The following is an 18,302-nucleotide window of genomic DNA, read 5'->3' on the forward strand; positions in this document are numbered from 1 at the left end:
CCGACTCTCCTCTTTCCTATTTTTAGGTACCGGTAAACCATGTTGTATTCACTCAACACTCGTCACTATCTTCTAATTCTTCAGCGGCTAATGTTAACTCATTCTTCTTCAACTTTTCGATAAATGGTTCCAATTTGTGTTTATTTAGGATACCCCTTTGTTCAAGATCCAATATCACAGTCCACTGATTGCTGCATTGTTTCTTAGAAACCCTCTCTAGGTGGATCAGCGTTGTTACATTGTCTTCTGAAAGTGCGTTACCGAATTTAATCAGTTTTTGTCGATACGATAAGAACGATTTTACCTGATGGTCGGCTTTTTCGTAAGTGTCCTTCAGCAGTTTGTTAACCTCAAGAACACCCTGTTTACCAGTGACATCGACTACGTCGAAGAGAACTTCAAAGTTGGTAGCAGAAAGTTTACCGGCGGATTCCATTAACTCAAACACCTCCATTGTGCTTTCAGCCTTCTGTAGATCATTGAAAGGTCTTATCAGGTCTTTGCACAACATCTTCAGCTGGTCAAGTGAACCGTATTCATCATACCAGCGTGACGTTTTTACCAACATTTGCTGAAATTCTGTTTCGAATGATCCTGTATTATATAAACACATATATTTATTAAGTTGTTTATAGGCCGAATTCACTTTTGATATTGACGATGGCTAATTTTTATTATTAAAAAAGTCATTGTAAATTACCTGGGTTTTGACTCGACTGTGTAAATGGTTCTGCGTCGGGCCGTTCTGTACCTAAAAAAATATTGTTCCATTCAAAATAAGCATTAATATTACATAAGGTAGACGTACAGTAAAATTCGTTACATAAAAAGCCGAATAATTGTACATTTTTGTTGATAATCACCTGTTAAAAACAGTTTTCTGAAGCCTTGTGTAACCATTGCGTTTTTCCCACATGGAACAGTCGGGTTGTCTAAACATCGTTGTAGATCATGGAAATGTAGCTTGGAAGATTCACACGCTATGCAGAGCACGGACAGTTTGTAGCCGACTGTACACTTGGATTCCAAATGCTTCTGTAGAAAGTCTAAAACCTACGTGATAATATAAATGTTTATTTGTATTACCGATGTTGTATATCATTTAGAATTTCTATTTCTCAAATTATTTAAATTTCAATCTTAATTAGGTCAACATCATGTACATCAATCATACATTGAACGATGTAGGTTTGGCTTGCCTTACCTCTTTGCAAAAAGCTGGTTGCGGGCTATCTTTCAGTCTGGTAGTACCTCTCTCATCTTTGCTAATATCAACTCTGCGTGTTATTTGAAACTATTGAAAAACACAATAGTCAATTGAGAATTGAGAAGTCATTCATTGCTATTAGATTACAGTTTATGTTTTCTCATCAATTATTGTTGTTACTTATTGACACTTCGTCACACATTACAATTTGCTTTATTTAAAAATTGGAAAAGTATGTTCGTAGAAAAAAATTATACATAAATGGTTTGTTTTGAATAAATACATTATGACAATTTCTATATTATAAATGTGATTTACTAACAGAAACAAATGGTCAGAAGAGATAAATAATACTGGACTCCAGTACTGTCGTATGTAGGCCTACTATTTGTAACAGTAACAAGGCAATATGTTAAACTGCGGCACATTCGAGGATTACAAAAAACTGTGTATATTGTTGTTAACAATTGACGCTGTCACTTGATTGCTAACATGCTTGTCAATAGGATCAAATAGCTTCAAATTCTGACTGCTAAACCTGAGCAATTGTAACATCTTACACGATTTACAGTAGTTTGCGTGTTTGTATTTGCCATCATTTGTGTAACTAATTATTATGCACATTTTGCCAATTCAAGATTGATTGTAATATCTTAAAAACTAGTGATTAAATCCATTATTAAGACAGGCTATACCAGGAAGTCTGACATTACTACTCACTATTTCCATATAATATAAAAATTATTATACTAAAATTAAATACGCACCTTCAATGCGTTAACTTGTCGTTTTCTTTGCTCGTTATCCTCTTTATGTTCAACGGCACCAAAACTGACAACGTGGTTATCAAATCCAAAATCACTACGATTTTGGTATAATTGAAAATCATCACTTCTCCTCCCTTGAATCTTCGAGAGGTGTAAGAACTCAACAATCAACATGTGGTAGACGGCGTCAGGAAGAAAGTCCATAGGTTTGGGGGTAGTCAAATAGATCGACACCATGTTACTCGAATCTTCCTTTACTTCCAAAGCATCGTCATTAATTTGTATCCGAGAAGGAACCAGGAACACTCGGTCGCTGTCATTTTCTCGTTCCTCTTCCTATAAAAGAGATTTTGTTCACTACTTATTATTGAATAAAAAAATGTCTCCCGATGCTTCCGCCATTGAGGCCTGTTGTAAGATAATTTATGTGACTAAAATGTTGTAGAAATTGCAGAATGTCATTAAGAATTAGAAGTATCCATATTGAAAGCAATTTAAACTGGCTATTCAATTTGTTCATGTTTTATTTATAACCCCCAGTGTAAATTCATAAATGGTTAAGAAGCAACAAAAGCTCACCGTCACAGTTTGCGTTTCGAATACAAGTTGAAACATTTTCAATATATCTAAGAAGATATTCAAGTAACTTTCATCTAATTCAATCAATTTCCTCCATAAATGACGTACTAATTCCTCTTCCAGAATTCCCTGAACACTAAACCTTTCCCATAATTCATTTAATCTTGACCACTATAAAAAATAACATACTACAAAAATTAATAGATAATTAATATAAATCATAAAACCCATGTATAAATTACAATATTATATACATACAGTACATACAGTACTAGCATTAGTTCATTGTATTTTGATCAAAATATACTATTTTTTGGATTCATGTTTATGCTTAGACAGTCTTAATAAAGGCATGCAGTAACAGAGACGTCAACACAATAAATGGCTTTTTAACGTTATGATAATTCCATTTTTTTTTTCACATCTCATTCTAAACAAAGTTGACAAGATGGTAACTTACCTTTACGCCGATGCCGTCTGGTATTTTGTCAGTGAAGATTTCTGTCACCATTTCAACCATCGTTTGTAAATTTATTAGCACTACATGCTTTAATTTCTCTTCATTCTTAGAGTACAGGATATTACCTGTGTCATTCAGGTAGTCCAGAACCAGAGTTAGTTCTGTATCAGCAATTTCACATTCATTTGCGATTTTGGTTATCTAGAAGAAGGTGGTAATAGAACACTTTCAATAAATGATATTTGATAAATAAACTACATATTGATTTTCGAACGCGCAATCAACTAAACATCCTATACCTCTCTTGTTGCGCGTTCAACACTGCATTCGCATTTTAGAAGTGAAGGAGACAATCTATCACACTTCCGGGTCATAAATACAAACAATTTAAATCTCTTTTCAGATATTAAATTACTAAAATTTTAAAAACATAACTTGATTGAAAGAAAAACATTGCGACGATTTAACTTTTAGTTACAATTTACCTCATTTAAGGACAACAACAGCTTTATTTTACCAAGTTCTTGAATCTTGGTCTGGAAATCAACCCATTTGATTGGAATCTTTCTTTTCATCTCATTCATGAAAACTCCAATTCTTTTTTTGAGTTTCTCAATTCCTCTACGAGATTTGCTATCTACCATGTATATCTCAGGATCTACGTGTTTTTCGTATGGTGTGTCTTTGATAGCTTCAAGTATTTCTTGACCCATAGCCTCAATCTGTAATATCAAACATAATTAAACATGTATTCACATAACCAGTACAATATACTGTATATATAAATTATACTATAAGTCCAATATAGTCGATGAGAGAATACAGTTTCTTCTTATTGATGGCACCATTATTAAATGTATTACTGATAGAAATATTATGTTGTGAATTAAAATTCATTACAGCGTTGATTCTAAAAATATGTTGCATCTATTGGTGTAAAATGTATTTCTAATCTTAAAATGTATTTCAAACAGCATTATCTTTTGGTGATCTTTTAATAGTATTCTTATTATTTTCATTCATTTCTCTTTTAGGGTAGAGAAAGTGAAGGTAAAAAAGCTAATCCTCTCAAATCTAAATATACATAACTTATCTTTAAAATAAATGTTATCAAGCTTACCTTGGCAATTTTCTCAGCTTCGTTTCTTCCTTTAACTTTGTCTTTGTGAGTAGCGACTAGTATAATGGGCGGTAAAACTACACCGTTTAAGCTTCTCTCTATGCTAGGCCAATACCGCACCACGGCGTATTCATAAATGGACCTTATCCAGAAAACAGTCATTCCCAAATTCGTCATTCCCAAAAATCCCTGAAAACAATAAATAACTGTACAATAACTATAATTTACAGGCACAATACATTCTAAACAGCCAGTCATTACCGCAAATTAAATTACTTTTGAAACGGTAAGAAGAGGAAACTTCGGCTTGACTGCTGGGGCACAATGGCTTGGAGTAACAACTTTCCCTTATAATTCAAAAGAAGACAAATCATAATATATAAATTTACACAATCTTTTGGAGCTTTCTTCTTGTTGGTACTTTGATTTACATCCCTTATTTTTACCATCTCATGGAGTCCATCTACTGCACTGAACACTACAATGTACGTAACGCCTCCTGTCAGGAACAACTAAACGGAATAAAGTGTACTTTAATCAAGTAATTGAACGGCAAACCACACAAATAACACTGATACCTCCCGCTTCTACCTTCGACCTAAACTTGTTATCTATATGCCTAAAAGATAAGTCATGCAAAAGATTAAATATTGTTAAAACTTTGACCATGTATTGTATGCTACTCACTCGGTGTGTTATATAATATGTCATCTGCCCTGCATAATCCCAAATGCTGCTAATATTCTGAGGTTTAGTAGTTCGGCTCGATGTCTGCTGCTTGTCTCCTGATGCCCAAAATTTAAATTTATCCAGCACACCAACATTCTGTGTTCTACCGGTATGTGCCGTAGTGTCAAGTTTATCGCTGATTTTAGTAACAAGTAATTTGTGAATTGGTTCAGGAAACTTCTTTGCCAGTGTATTTCCTCTGTCATCTAAGGCAAATACAACATTATTTGTTTATTTCTATTTCATCATTAAAAATACAAACGATACTGATGATAATTCTGATCGTAATAAAAATACAAAACGGACAATAATAGTTATACCCTTTTCCTCTAGATTCAATTCCTCCTCTTCTTTTAAAACATCCTACGAATAAACAGAAAGATAAGTTAAAATTTCGTGTAATTTTTTAACAAATAATACTCTAATAATTTGTAGTAGAAGAAAAAAAGTACCATAACTTCAACCGGTTTCTCTATCTGATCAATTACACTGGTTGATGTCGAAGGTGTGCTAGTTTGTCTCTGTAGTAATTGCTTTGCCACATAGTCTGTCACTGCTTCTTCTCGTATCTTATTTGATAATTGAATTACTATAAAAGACATAATAACGTTACATTAACGTAATATCAAGGAGTAACCTTCTTTCAACAATCAGGGTTATAATACCAATCTACGGTTAGCCAATTAAATCCCTTGTTTTACTCAAACTTTTCCGCTTCATTGATGTTTATTCAAGCTTGGTACATTTTAGATGGTATTTTACCATTATCATTACATTATTCCAGGTGGTAATCGGTATATATTTGTTTGTGTACCATTAATTCCTCACACTGAAGGAGATATGACTACCGAAATATGTATGTGTTTTGTATGTATACAGTATATGTTAAAGCTACCAATACATTCTGATAATGGTCTTCCATCGATGCAATGTCATGCTATATAGTAGTAATGAATAATTTTGGACAAATCTGTTTCATTAGTTCTAGTTCGCAATAAAGAACTAATTTTGAAAATAATCAACCAAGAAGCTTTTGTTTTACAATAACACTATACTTTTTCAATACCGTCAATATTGTGTTCCTGCCACTTTTGGTAATCGTCTCCTGACGCTTCAACCAGTGTGTTTGCGACAACTATTCCGTCGGTAGACTGTTCCTTGGGATCGAATCTAAACGATAATAAACATTACTAAACAGTCATAATATAATGTTTACGTAATTATTATTGAAATTAACTGTGTCAAGCATGTTGACTGTGTGCTTTACTATGGCAAGGCCAATTTACACAGACGAGAGGTAAACGGTAAGTGGAACCGCGTAGGTTGTCCCATTTACACAGCGCGCGGAATTCGTGAGTGGTGTGGTGGAAAGTAGGTGCTTGTACTTGTAGGCCTCGAGGCTACTGCATGTTGCTAACACGGCCCGGACTAGACTAATATGACTCAGTATGCCTAGAGCAGTAGCCTACCACACACAGACCTATATTTTAGATGGACTCGTTGCCTAATAGGCCTAATGTCTTATTTTTATGCAAACAATCATTCACGTCGTATTTGTTTGTATGAATAATAAGAAGCTCCAATACTAGGCTAAGCCTGCTACGGCACTGGTAGCCTATTTATTGTCTTCTTGGACTCGACGGACTAACACAAAAAAGTTATTGATAGATGACGTCACATCAATCATGTCGTTGATTGGCCAGAATCCAAAATTACCGCGAGTGATCTTGACAAAGTAGAATCCTGTTAAACAGTTTAGAGACATTTTTGGTACATGTCTATACTATGAAACATGAACTCCTTGAAACTCAAGTATAGGCTTTCAATTGTCTTACACTTAATTCACTAAAATTACTAACTTGTTCTTATGTTAGATCTTGGATTAAAATTCGCTATAAAATCTGTACTATTAACGATTGAAAGAACGATTCTATACGCAATAAATTCTGAATTATTAACATATTTTACCTATTCAGTAGAATAATCTATACATATCATAAACAAACATACCTTTTTCCAAGAATAGCTTTCACGCAACTTGTTTTGCCAGCTCCTTCTTTCCCAAGGAACATACTTCTTGTATTGACTATTGTAACTGTACCATTTTCTAGAGCCTCTTTGAAAACTGCAGTTGCTTCCTTACCTCTTGCTATTATTTCAGCTGGAATTGAAAACTCTAAGACACAAATATGGATAATAAATTGTTGGTGCCATGCATTTATATTATCAAAGTGAAATAACAAACTGTTATATTAAATGAATTGTTCAGATTGTAAGTATTTGGACCAGTGGTATGATTACCATGTAAGACGCAATTTTATAGTAAATTTTCAATTTATTAGGATGCGTTTTTTAATCATGTTAAAGCTAAACAGAAAAATAGTAATCACTAATAAATAAATGCCACATTCAAGCACGTCGTTATACTATTCATATTAGTTTAGTAAACTGTTTCCAGCAAAATGTCACAATACTACATTGATAAACCAGCTTATCTTTACGTGTTTCCTGATTCAGTGAACCTTTATAGTCACATGGTCATTAATAAGTTCCACTTTTGTCTGTTCAGAAGCTTAATCGAATTTCTGTTTATTTTTATCCATCAACAGGATTTGAATTATTACCATCGGTTTAATAGATAATAACAAACCTATCATGGACAGTTACGATTGTTACGTTTCATTGAATCTCATTTATTCACACACCTAATTTATATTTTCCAACAATAAATTAACAATACATAACAATGTCAGGTGTGAAAAATCTACTTGCCTTCTATCAGTTGTATGAGCTCTCGTTTTTTTTCCTTTTTAGTTTTTTTATCATACTTTGAACACTCATTTTCATTATACAGATCAATCGGTGTTTTGCTATCCTAAACAAATAATAAATGCAAACATTTTACAAAACTATTTCGTAATCAATTAAAGTAATCAATCAAGTAAAATAAATTATTCGTTATAGGGCTAGCCTACTTATAATAGTTAAAACACCAAATAGTGTTAATTAATAGCATACAGTAATACTTATAAATATAAGACCGATTCAATTTAATGAATACATGGTCGAAGAATACACAGTTTGGTTTCTGCAAATTATGTAAGCCTAACAATCATAACGTAGAAAATACAGACCACTTTTTATATTAATGTGCAAAACGTGCTACTATGACAGACTTACATTTTAATTCACGTATATGATCTTGTATATTTTGGGTATGATCATTTTTGGACATTTTTTCTAATGGTAATATTGAAAAGCAACATTATGTACTACTTGATGACCTTTTTATATTATTTCCTTGTAAACAATACTTAACTACTGCATAGAGGTATAGAAGACTATACTATGATTTACCGCCCATCACGTAAATTAATAACTTTAAGTATTATTTATTTATTTTATCTACATTATAATAAATACTTTTTCTAATAGTTTCAATATTTGATAGTCTTGAAAAATTATCTAGGCCTACATTGATTTAAGTATTTTGTGGCTGCAATACTAAATTTATTTATTTAAATTTACCTACTGATCGTTTTTTATTAATTGTTTAATTGTTATGTAATTTATTTTTGTAACTGCATTGTTAATGTTAGAACGCACCGTTGCATAAGCGTATGCCTCTGATCCAAAAGCGTTGTTCGAATAAAGTTTGAGTTTGACTGAAATAATTTTTACTAATCGGATGTTAATGCTTATGGAGAAACAGGTTATATTACATCACTGTGTGATTTTATTTGAAATGTAAATATCACGTTAATGACGTTGACCCTCACCATACTGTACCTTCTGTACCCAAATTGAAGTATAGCTACTGTTTTATCACAACATTTAAATTGGGCAATCTACTAAAATCATTAAATAAAATAAAAATAATCATTAATTTATTATAAATATAATATTGATGATTACATAATTATTTGAACACGATGCTCCATACGTCATCAGGCAGATGGCAGTATCATGATGTTGCTTGTAAGTTAAAAACGATGATTTGAGACAACGATGCAATGGTGTACCGGAATACTGTAATTAAATAGCAAAATATTAAGTTAATCAATGTCAATACGTGTTCTATAACTATTCAAAAGAAAACATAGCCCTATAATTTTAATATTTTCGGCACTAGTTCTCTATTGTACGTACGGGCAGAGATTAATCTGATACATTGATGTTGTACAGTGGATTGTGGAACAGTTAGGGATCAATAACACTCTTATAACTGTTGAGAATAGATGGAAGAGAGGAAGGCGTACATGAAAATGATTGCATTTTTATTTAATCCAGTTTTAATCGCGTAAAGGTCCATTTACACTAGAACGATGACGATCGTCGATAAAAAGATAAACATAAAACAAAAGAAATTAGAAGATTTTTCATTCTGTATATAAAATAACCATTTATGCTGTCTTTGATGAAAATGATATTTATCATGTCCAATCAAATGACGTCTTAATTAGTAAAAGCAATAATATCGTACCGATACAACGATGTTATTGTTCTTATTGATCATGACGTCATTTGATCAATCATAAATGGTTATTTTATAGTTCTAGAATGAAAACTTAGTTTCCTTTGTTTTATGTAAGGAAAGGGTTATGTTCATTTTTTATCGTCGATTGTTATCGTCCTAGTGTGTAAGCAGTCTTTAAACTACATACAATAATAGGAAATCTGATTTACATTATTACGTTGGTTTGCTTATAGAAATGCATTTACATAGAATATATGTTTGTGACCATGACATTAACACATTATCTTATCTTATATAACCATATAGCATTGAACGTCGATCGTCTACCTTTTAAATGTATTTTAAAGCAAATTGTTTTATTAATGTGTACTCTACTCACCCGATCTACTGTATTCACGTGTTTTCTGTTTCGTTCTAAAACATGTTTCAATGCGATCGAGTACCCTTTGTGTGATAAGCAATGAACAATAGTAGATAACCACTGTGAACAAACAACAAAATTACATAAAACAATCGTCACATATAAAATAACATAACGTATAACGATACTCAACATATTTGTTTTAATTAACTGTCTTCATGTCTGTGCACTGTAGATAGGAAGGACAGAATTTTTACTGTTTCTGAAGTTCAACCTACACTGGGAAAGAGTGTGTTACTTCTTTTCCATTAATAAAAGACCCAACAACGAAGGGAACTAAACATAAATATGATTTGCAAGATCAAGGTAGGATGTCCAAGATCAATGTAAATCAAGGTATACGCAATAGTTGTGATTTCTATCTGATTGTCCTTACAAATGACGAGCTGTATTCAAGGCAAACATCTGATGCTTGAGCAATCAGCTGAATTACTACGTTTTCTGGAATACCATACCACAACACACCACTCATTAATAACGTTTCACCATCCTAACAAGAAAAAACATACATAGTATTACATTAAAGTGACTCAATGCGTATATGGATTATGTACAGGTTTTAATTTGTTTTCAAGAGAGATATTAAAAAAAATAATTATGCATAAATTATATACCATCATAAGCATCATTATTGAATTATGAATATCCTTTGAATTATAATTTTCTTTTTCCTTATTCTTAAATATTTTATTCAGAAAAAATCGTACTGTTGTGAATAAAAATTGTTTTATATTTGATATTATGATATTGTAGGCCTATGTTGATGTTGTATTGTCTTTTGATCGCGATCCCACGCGCTTCCACGAAAGGTTATTGTTTTTTCATCGCGTTACCACGCGTTCCCATGTGATACGACGGGAAGGTATTGTTTTTGGATCGCGATATTACAAGAGGCTTTGTTTTGCTATGCTTTCGATGGAAGGGTTGAATATACACCATTATTACCAGCTATCAAAAGAGAACAATGCCAATATAATAACCCACCTTGTATCGACGAATTCTACCCCTTACAGCAAGGCCCGAGTAGGCCTGCCTAGCTACAGAGACAGGCAGGCCTTGTTGGCTAGGCCCAGAGCCTAGCGATTGTTGATATTAAATATTAATAAAAATGCTTCGTTTCATTTCGTCGTACGAGAGTTTCTCTAGAAAAATTGATTTAAATCAATATATTCCATGTTAAATTATCACAAAATAATACTACGATTGCGTAAAAAGTAATTATGTTATCCTATACGAACGAATCAGCCAACACCGCTAAAATAATAATTCTTTGAATAAAATCAAATAACCTATGACCCACATTAAAGAGTGCACGGACTGGGAGCGAAAAAAAACACGCGAAACATCGGTGGTCGAGCGAATTTCATTATCACATGTGATAAAAACAACGCAAATCAAACATGTTGAAACAAAGTTGGCCGTGGCCCACTTCACTGAGGTTCACCGGCCGCATGAGTGCCGTTAGGCCTAGTAGTGGGAAAATTTCTATTTTGTTAATAATAATATGTCGTCGAATTTAAAACATAGCGATACGATGTTTAATTTGATTAATTCACAATGTGGCCGTCGTATACTATATTTTTATTGCATTTAAGGCAACATTCTGACGTATTTTATAGGTTTCATTTACGGTAGGCCTAATATAGGCCTAGTACTAGTAGTTATACTGCATGGCATGCTAGATTGGTACTCTGTACGAACTCAATAGCATAGGGTGTGTGGTACTAACTTGTTTTTTAAAACATTAATCTCTAGACTCTGGGCCTAGCTAGCAATACAAATAACGGGCGTAACTGCTGTATTTTCAATCACTGTTATGTTGCCCTTTTGATTTATTGATAACAATGTTGTTTACTTTGTAACAACACATAACAATAGACGCCTGGCAAAACAATGCCTCTCGTCTCGTAGGATCGCATAAAAAACAATGCAGTTCGTAGGATCGCGATTAAAAACAATTATAAATCGTGGCCACGAAGTAGGCACGAAGCTGGAACGTGGGTTACGTTGCAGTAATTTTTAGCTGTACTGATACATCAATATAAATCAAATTTCATTAGAGTTTAATTTTAATTCACGGAATTTAGACAAAAAGTGTCATTATTTAACGTTCTACATGTATGGTCAGCAGAGACAGGCCTGCCATACGATTTATATACAAAACATTCGTGAAGGTTGAATCCAAACAAGGCAATATTGATAGCTTTGTTCCAAATAACGTACATGTTTCATTTGTATAAATTAAAACATTTTTTAAGGCTAAACATTTGATATAAAACAACCTACCCTCTCTGACATAGTATTTACAAGGTGTGGTTCGGATGCACACAGTCGTTCAACTTCTGGCCATTTCTTTAAAACAATAGCTTTCCACAATTTGTTCCTGTTAAATAACGTGTAACAAAACATAAAGCTTGTCAGAAAAGAATGAATATAAAGGTGATCATTGAGCACTTGTTGGTTTTATTATTATTGTTATTATCGTATAGAGTATATATTCTATGGCACCAATCAGCACCATTAGCATACACTGTATGCATCAGGTAATAGGATTGCATATATCAATATTTTGCGGTCATATTTAACGTATGTGCATGTTTTTTTTAAAATTGAATATCAATAAAATTATAAAAATGATCACCTATAATTCGTCAAAGTGACGAATTAAATTCTAGTTATTATTGTTATTATCAATGAAAGGATAACATAGCTCGAGCGAGTGATTGGCCGAGCGGTTAAGACAGTGGAGCCGTAACACGTAGCCATAACATCGGCAAGGTTTCGAGTCTCACTCGCTCCATGGTTCTGGTGGTAGAAAAAGTTATCTCGGATAATAAGGACTATAACGTAGGTCCAGTGTACACATCTGGCTCATGTGCACTTAATGAACCTAGTACATCTTTCGAGACGAGTGGGGGTTTCCTCGGTGTAATAGTTCACACACAGCCACTGTCACAAACTCATCATAATACACTGGGCCCTCTGGGAGAACAGTCTTAGACTGAAGAGGCAACCCAGTATAAAGAATAAATAAATAAAGATCATACATATAGAAAGATGATCATAATGAAAGGCAAAAATGAAGCTTATGATAATATGTGAACAATGAAAGGTGAACATATAGAAAGTTCAACCGTAATAAAAGATGGATAATGAAATTTGGTCATAATATAATTTGAACATAATGAAAGGTGATCATAATGAAAGGTGATCATAATGAAAGGTGATCATAATGAAAGATTACCATGAGCAACGAATCGTGTACTTACTTCCAATAAGGAATACTCTCCATTATTATTGGTTTCGTAAAATAAGTCAATAAAATAGGATATTAATCTACATTATTTCAATGTAATGTTCTTATAGAGAACCCGCTCCATCGTTAGTGTTGTTGGGGGTAAAGTCCATGGCAAATTGACATTCAGATTCTATTATCTGATACATTATTCAACAAACAAATTAGACCTAACAATGACCCTAACAATGAGTGGTGCATATAATTTTCAAATAGTTATTCTTTTCAGATCTCAGGTGCATTCTGTATTACAGGGAGTGAGTCCAATAGTACAATAGCTGATAAGCACTCAGGTTGAAGTAGTTGTTGAGTAAAGAACGAAACTGCCATGTTTGTTTGATTAAGAACAGAACATTATACAATGTTATGGATAGCTGGCTTATTTGAGTTACAGCGATGCATTTTGCTTAATCTGCTCTGCCAAGCATTTTTAATGTCTTGTTTTGTAGGATGAATACTGTATTGATATTATGATGGTAAAATAAATAAACAAATACTTCATGATAGTTAGCATTTCAGACTCGATGTAAACCAAATAGGCTTCAATATAATATTTATTTAATATTTTTTATAAAAATATGATTAACAAAATTATGTTTTATTATGTTTACATTTTCTTCACAGGTCATTGAATTGATTTAATGAATACCGATGCGATTCAATTTACATAGATAAGCCTAGCATGCCTTCCTGACTTTCTTTACATTTCAGCAACTAGTTTATCGTTTCTTTATGTCATCTGATTTTTTTTTCAAAATCAACATCATGGCGGAATACCCAGCCAACTCACTTGGACGTCACCTTCATGGATGTAGTAGAACAAAACAAAATGAAATAGCATAATAATTGTGTTTACTAGATTAAAAATCTCCTGGACACACTCCCAACCACTTTGCAACCCAATTCTATTTCCACATTTTCTTTTTATAATGCAAAGGCATTTACACAAAGAAATGCTTTACAACAAACCAGCAAAATAAAGCATTGACGAAAGTGACCAAGAGTGGCTACTACCAAGAGTGGCTACTACTTGTAGTAGCCTCCTGATTATTATATATACCACGTTAGTTGAGAAGCATTAGTTCTCGAATGTACGCAACCGAAACAGAGATCAAACTTGACAGAAGTGTATTGTTTAAAATAAAATTTACTCGTTGACTAAATTTATCAAATAAAACAAAACCTAAAATTATATTTATTTGGTATAAACATGTTTTTCACTTTCACTTCAACTGATTTCTATTTAACGAGTATTTGAACACAATCCTCCTTATGCTCACTCACAGAAGTAAAAAAGTCCAGCCAATTCCCTGTCTTACTTGACTCTACCACCTTAATTCATATAATAGAAACAAGAATAACACAAATCTACATTTTGGTTATGTAGACTCTTACCCTCGCATTATATATCACATCATTTAGTCGGTTTTAAAAGGGGTTTTGGTTTGTTTTACCGTTTACAAAGAAACTAGACAGCAAAAAGAACAATAAAACATATTGTGACCGAGACGACTACCTTAAATTGAGTTGACCCACCAATAGAATATTCACTGTAGAGATCACTTTATCGTGAATTATCTTAACCCTGAACGTTGTACGATGTGACAGCATCACGAGTCTCGAATGTACGAATCAGGAACAAAGATAAAACATACATTATTTGATTATATTTACTTGGGAAGTGTAAAACCGTAGATAAGTTCAGAAGTTCTCGAATGTACGAATCAGGAACATAGATAAAACATACATTATTTGATTATATTTACTTGGGAAGTGTAAAACCGTAGATAAGTTCAGAAGTTCTCGAATGTACGAATCAGGAACAGAGATAAAACATACATTATTTTATTTTATTTACTTGGGAAGTGTAAAACCGTAGATAAGTTCAGAAGTTCTCGAATGTACGAATCAGGACCATAGATAAAACATACATTATTTGATTATATTTACTTGGGAAGTGTAAAACCGTAGATAAGTTCAGAAGTTCTCGAATGTACGAATCAGGAACATAGATAAAACATACATTATTTGATTATATTTACTTGGGAAGTGTAAAACCGTAGATAAGTTCAGAAGTTCTCGAATGTACGAATCAGGAACAGAGATAAAACATACATTATTTTATTTTATTTACTTGGGAAGTGTAAAACTGTAGATAGCTGATTTATAAAGTTATAATACACAATGATAAGCTTAAGCAATAATAAATCAACAAACATAGAAAATATATAGCAAGCCTCAGCTGTCTGAAGTATTCGAAATATAGTATCATTATATCATTTTTTATTATTATGTATCCATTGTAATGAATTATACGTTTTGTATTATATTACTTGGTTTTAGCATAATAGCTTCACGCAAATGTATACTATATCCGGTTAGTTTTATTATTCAAATGTAGGACTGTTGCTATTTACCTTAACAGAAGATTAACCTGCTCTGTTTAAAACGTATGCTTTTCATGTTTTAGTATTTCGGTAAATAGTGCTGAATTTAACGATCATTGCATAGAACCATTTTTACTTATAAATTCCGTTATATGGGTTAAGAAAGAATAGCAGATGATTTGCTGTAGACAGAGAAACACAAAATACTAGTTTATTCATTGTTATATTAAGTACTGTAAGGTAATCAATATTATTGTACCTTAATTGTAACAGGGAATACATACACACTTTTCTAAAAGTATGCAAACTGTAATGTTAATACATTATAATAGTTTTTTTAAAAAGAAACAAAAATATGTATAACAAGTGTGTATACATTCTAATATATATTTTATTCAAAATGAATATGTTAATAGAACAAGTATAATAAAGACAATATATACAATTATGGAGGTCTACATACGTTACCTTAAACACAAAGCTGATCAATCACTAAATCACAACTAATTTCTAAATCAAACTAGAATTTAATTCGTCACTTTGACGAATTATAGGTGATCATTTTTATCATTTTATTGACATTAATATTTTTTAAACATGCACGTATGTTAAAATACAATCAGAAAATGTTGATGTATGCCATCCTATTATACGGTTATACTATAGTGCTGTGCCTATTATATGCCATATACATTATGTACAGTATATACTGTATATCTATATACAGTGTAGCATTGGTGACATTACGGACACACATCATGTTCTAATTTTTCGGCACTGATGACATTATCAAAATAAACTTGTGGATAACAATATCGAAAGATAATGAATTGAGCAATAAAATATAACAATTGGAAGAAAATTTGGCACGTAGAAGGGCGGTGCACGCTCTTTAAAAATTGTATAACTTTGACGAAAGAGATGAAAAAACTACTTTTTAACTTCAACTGGCCATATGATAACGTCACAACATCCGATAGGCTTAATTTTTATAATAATTCATATCTACATTTCACCAGCTCTCATAATAAGTTATAAACATCAAGGTCAACTTTAATTCAGAAGAGCTGTAAGGTATTCAAGTATACCTTGTAGGTGAAATTACGTAACCACCGTTATTTAAATTTTAAGACGTGATGACATCATCCAAATGAAAATATTGGCAACTCATAAGTAACATAATTGGTTGAGGTAGAATATATTAAAAATTTAAAGAAAATCGATCACAGATAAGCGAGTTGCGCTCTGTTGAATATGGTGGTCCATTACAAAAGGGGAAAAAACCCTATTTTAAAAATGCATGTGGCCAAATGATGACGTCATATCATTTTGTACGTCTAATGTGTATATACATTTATATCTACAACTCATTGGCTTCCAGAATAAGTTAAAAAAATTGGGGGTCATCGTGCATTCTGAAGAGTTATATTAATTTTAAAAAGGCCTTATTTTTTACTATTTTTAGCACTTTTGTACAATTAATGTGCGCATTTTGTCATTTTTAACCTGCTCGTATAGCGTTATTTTAGGTCGGAACAGACTCAAATTTGGTGAATGTACTAAGGATGGTGAGTAGAATACGATTTGTAAACAAAATTCATATTTTTTACGCATTTTAAGAATTGCGCACGCAAAAACGCATTTTTGCGCAGTAATTTTTTGAAACACGCAAATGGCCTAACTCATGCTCTAAATTGATCAAAACTTAATTTGGAGCTTTTTAAATTTTTAACGCGCAATTTCACGTGCATGACCTTGAAAAATGTAAGTTTTTATTTGTTAATATTTTTATCCTTCACCTGAAGTTTACGTATAGTGAATTTTATTGATATGTGATAAAGAGTTATGGAGATATGATTGATAGTGTGATTTCACAAAATCGCGTATTAATGACGTCACGGTTGAGTGATCACGCTGAAAAGCTTATTATGGCTAAGTTAAAGTATTTGAAAGACATTGTGAAATTTTTGTGATCATTGTTATTCAACTTTTTGAGATAATTGTTAAACAAAAGTGTACAGAAAGAAGAAGAATAATAATAATAATAACAATAATAATAAAGATTTTGTACAATAACAATAGGTGATCATTTTATTCTAAATGATCACCTAACTAACATATATAATGTCAATGATTATACTACATATGCAAAGGAACATGGCAAAATAACAAACTAAACTGAAAAATATAGTCAAAAAAATACACTAATTCACCAAATATAATGTAGTACGCTTTACCTTAAATGGCCCAACACCAAATGCTGAATCAAACAAAGACATTGTCCTACATTTCTAAATCAAAGAAACATATAATTTCAATGAATATATGCAAAGAAACATGGTAAAATAACTAATTCAAATGAAAAATATAATAAAAAACGAATATACCACCGCATTATATTATCCATCACCAACATTTTGTTTCAAAGCATAGTAATGAAATTTTCATACATTTTTTAATCAAACTTACTACTAATATTAATGAATATTATATAGTTATGTAAAATGAACATGAAAAAATAACTAATCAAAATATAAAGTATATTCAAGAAAATAAGCTAAGATACTACACATAGTATCGCATTACCTTTAAAAACAAACTTTAAATGACCAATCCCCAACATGCTGAATCAAAGTAATTACTTGTCATATATTTCTATATAAAACATAATACCAATGTATCGATGATTATACTGTTTATGAAAAATTAGAATGAAAATATGGTAAAAAACTAATATACCACCGCATTACCTTTAACGACACACCTTAAATTATCCACCACTAAAATGTTGTATATCAAACCATAATTACATTGCCATCCATTGCCATCCATCAAATTTACTACTAATATTAATGACAAT

At 32.0% G+C, this 18,302-nt stretch overlaps 1 protein-coding gene across 1 annotated transcript; it reads right to left on the minus strand.

Annotated features, from left to right (window-relative positions):
- Positions 1 to 52: 52 nt before the first annotated feature.
- Positions 53 to 17,721, minus strand: LOC144854567 (uncharacterized). The gene is made up of 19 exons (XM_078712510.1): positions 17,680 to 17,721; positions 10,137 to 10,250; positions 9,719 to 9,820; positions 7,635 to 7,737; positions 6,873 to 7,038; positions 5,929 to 6,032; positions 5,315 to 5,451; positions 5,183 to 5,225; positions 4,821 to 5,068; positions 4,523 to 4,645; positions 4,134 to 4,322; positions 3,499 to 3,735; positions 3,014 to 3,214; positions 2,662 to 2,724; positions 1,975 to 2,310; positions 1,205 to 1,294; positions 864 to 1,053; positions 701 to 751; positions 53 to 594 (listed from the first exon to the last, which is right to left on the minus strand). Exons 1-19 carry the CDS (start codon positions 17,719 to 17,721, stop codon positions 53 to 55), a joined length of 3,081 nt encoding a protein of 1,026 aa, XP_078568636.1.
- Between the last annotated feature and the right edge of the window lie 581 nt (positions 17,722 to 18,302).

Source organism: Antedon bifida, chromosome 10 (assembly GCF_963402885.1).
Source record: "Antedon bifida chromosome 10, ecAntBifi1.1, whole genome shotgun sequence".
NCBI classification, from domain to species: domain Eukaryota; kingdom Metazoa; phylum Echinodermata; class Crinoidea; order Comatulida; family Antedonidae; genus Antedon; species Antedon bifida.

What these genes read in the sequence shown, in the direction of transcription:
- LOC144854567 (XM_078712510.1), bottom strand. Translation starts at nt 17,721, where the DNA reads ATGTCTTTGTTTGATTCAGCATTTGGTGTTGGGCCATTTAAG. An exon ending in CATATTATATAACACACCGA is followed by an intron (nt 4,646 to 4,820) that starts GTGAGTAGCATA and finishes TATTCCGTTTAG; the next exon opens with TTGTTCCTGACAGGAGGCGT. An exon ending in AAGCTGAGAAAATTGCCAAG is followed by an intron (nt 3,736 to 4,133) that starts GTAAGCTTGATA and finishes TTGATATTACAG; the next exon opens with ATTGAGGCTATGGGTCAAGA.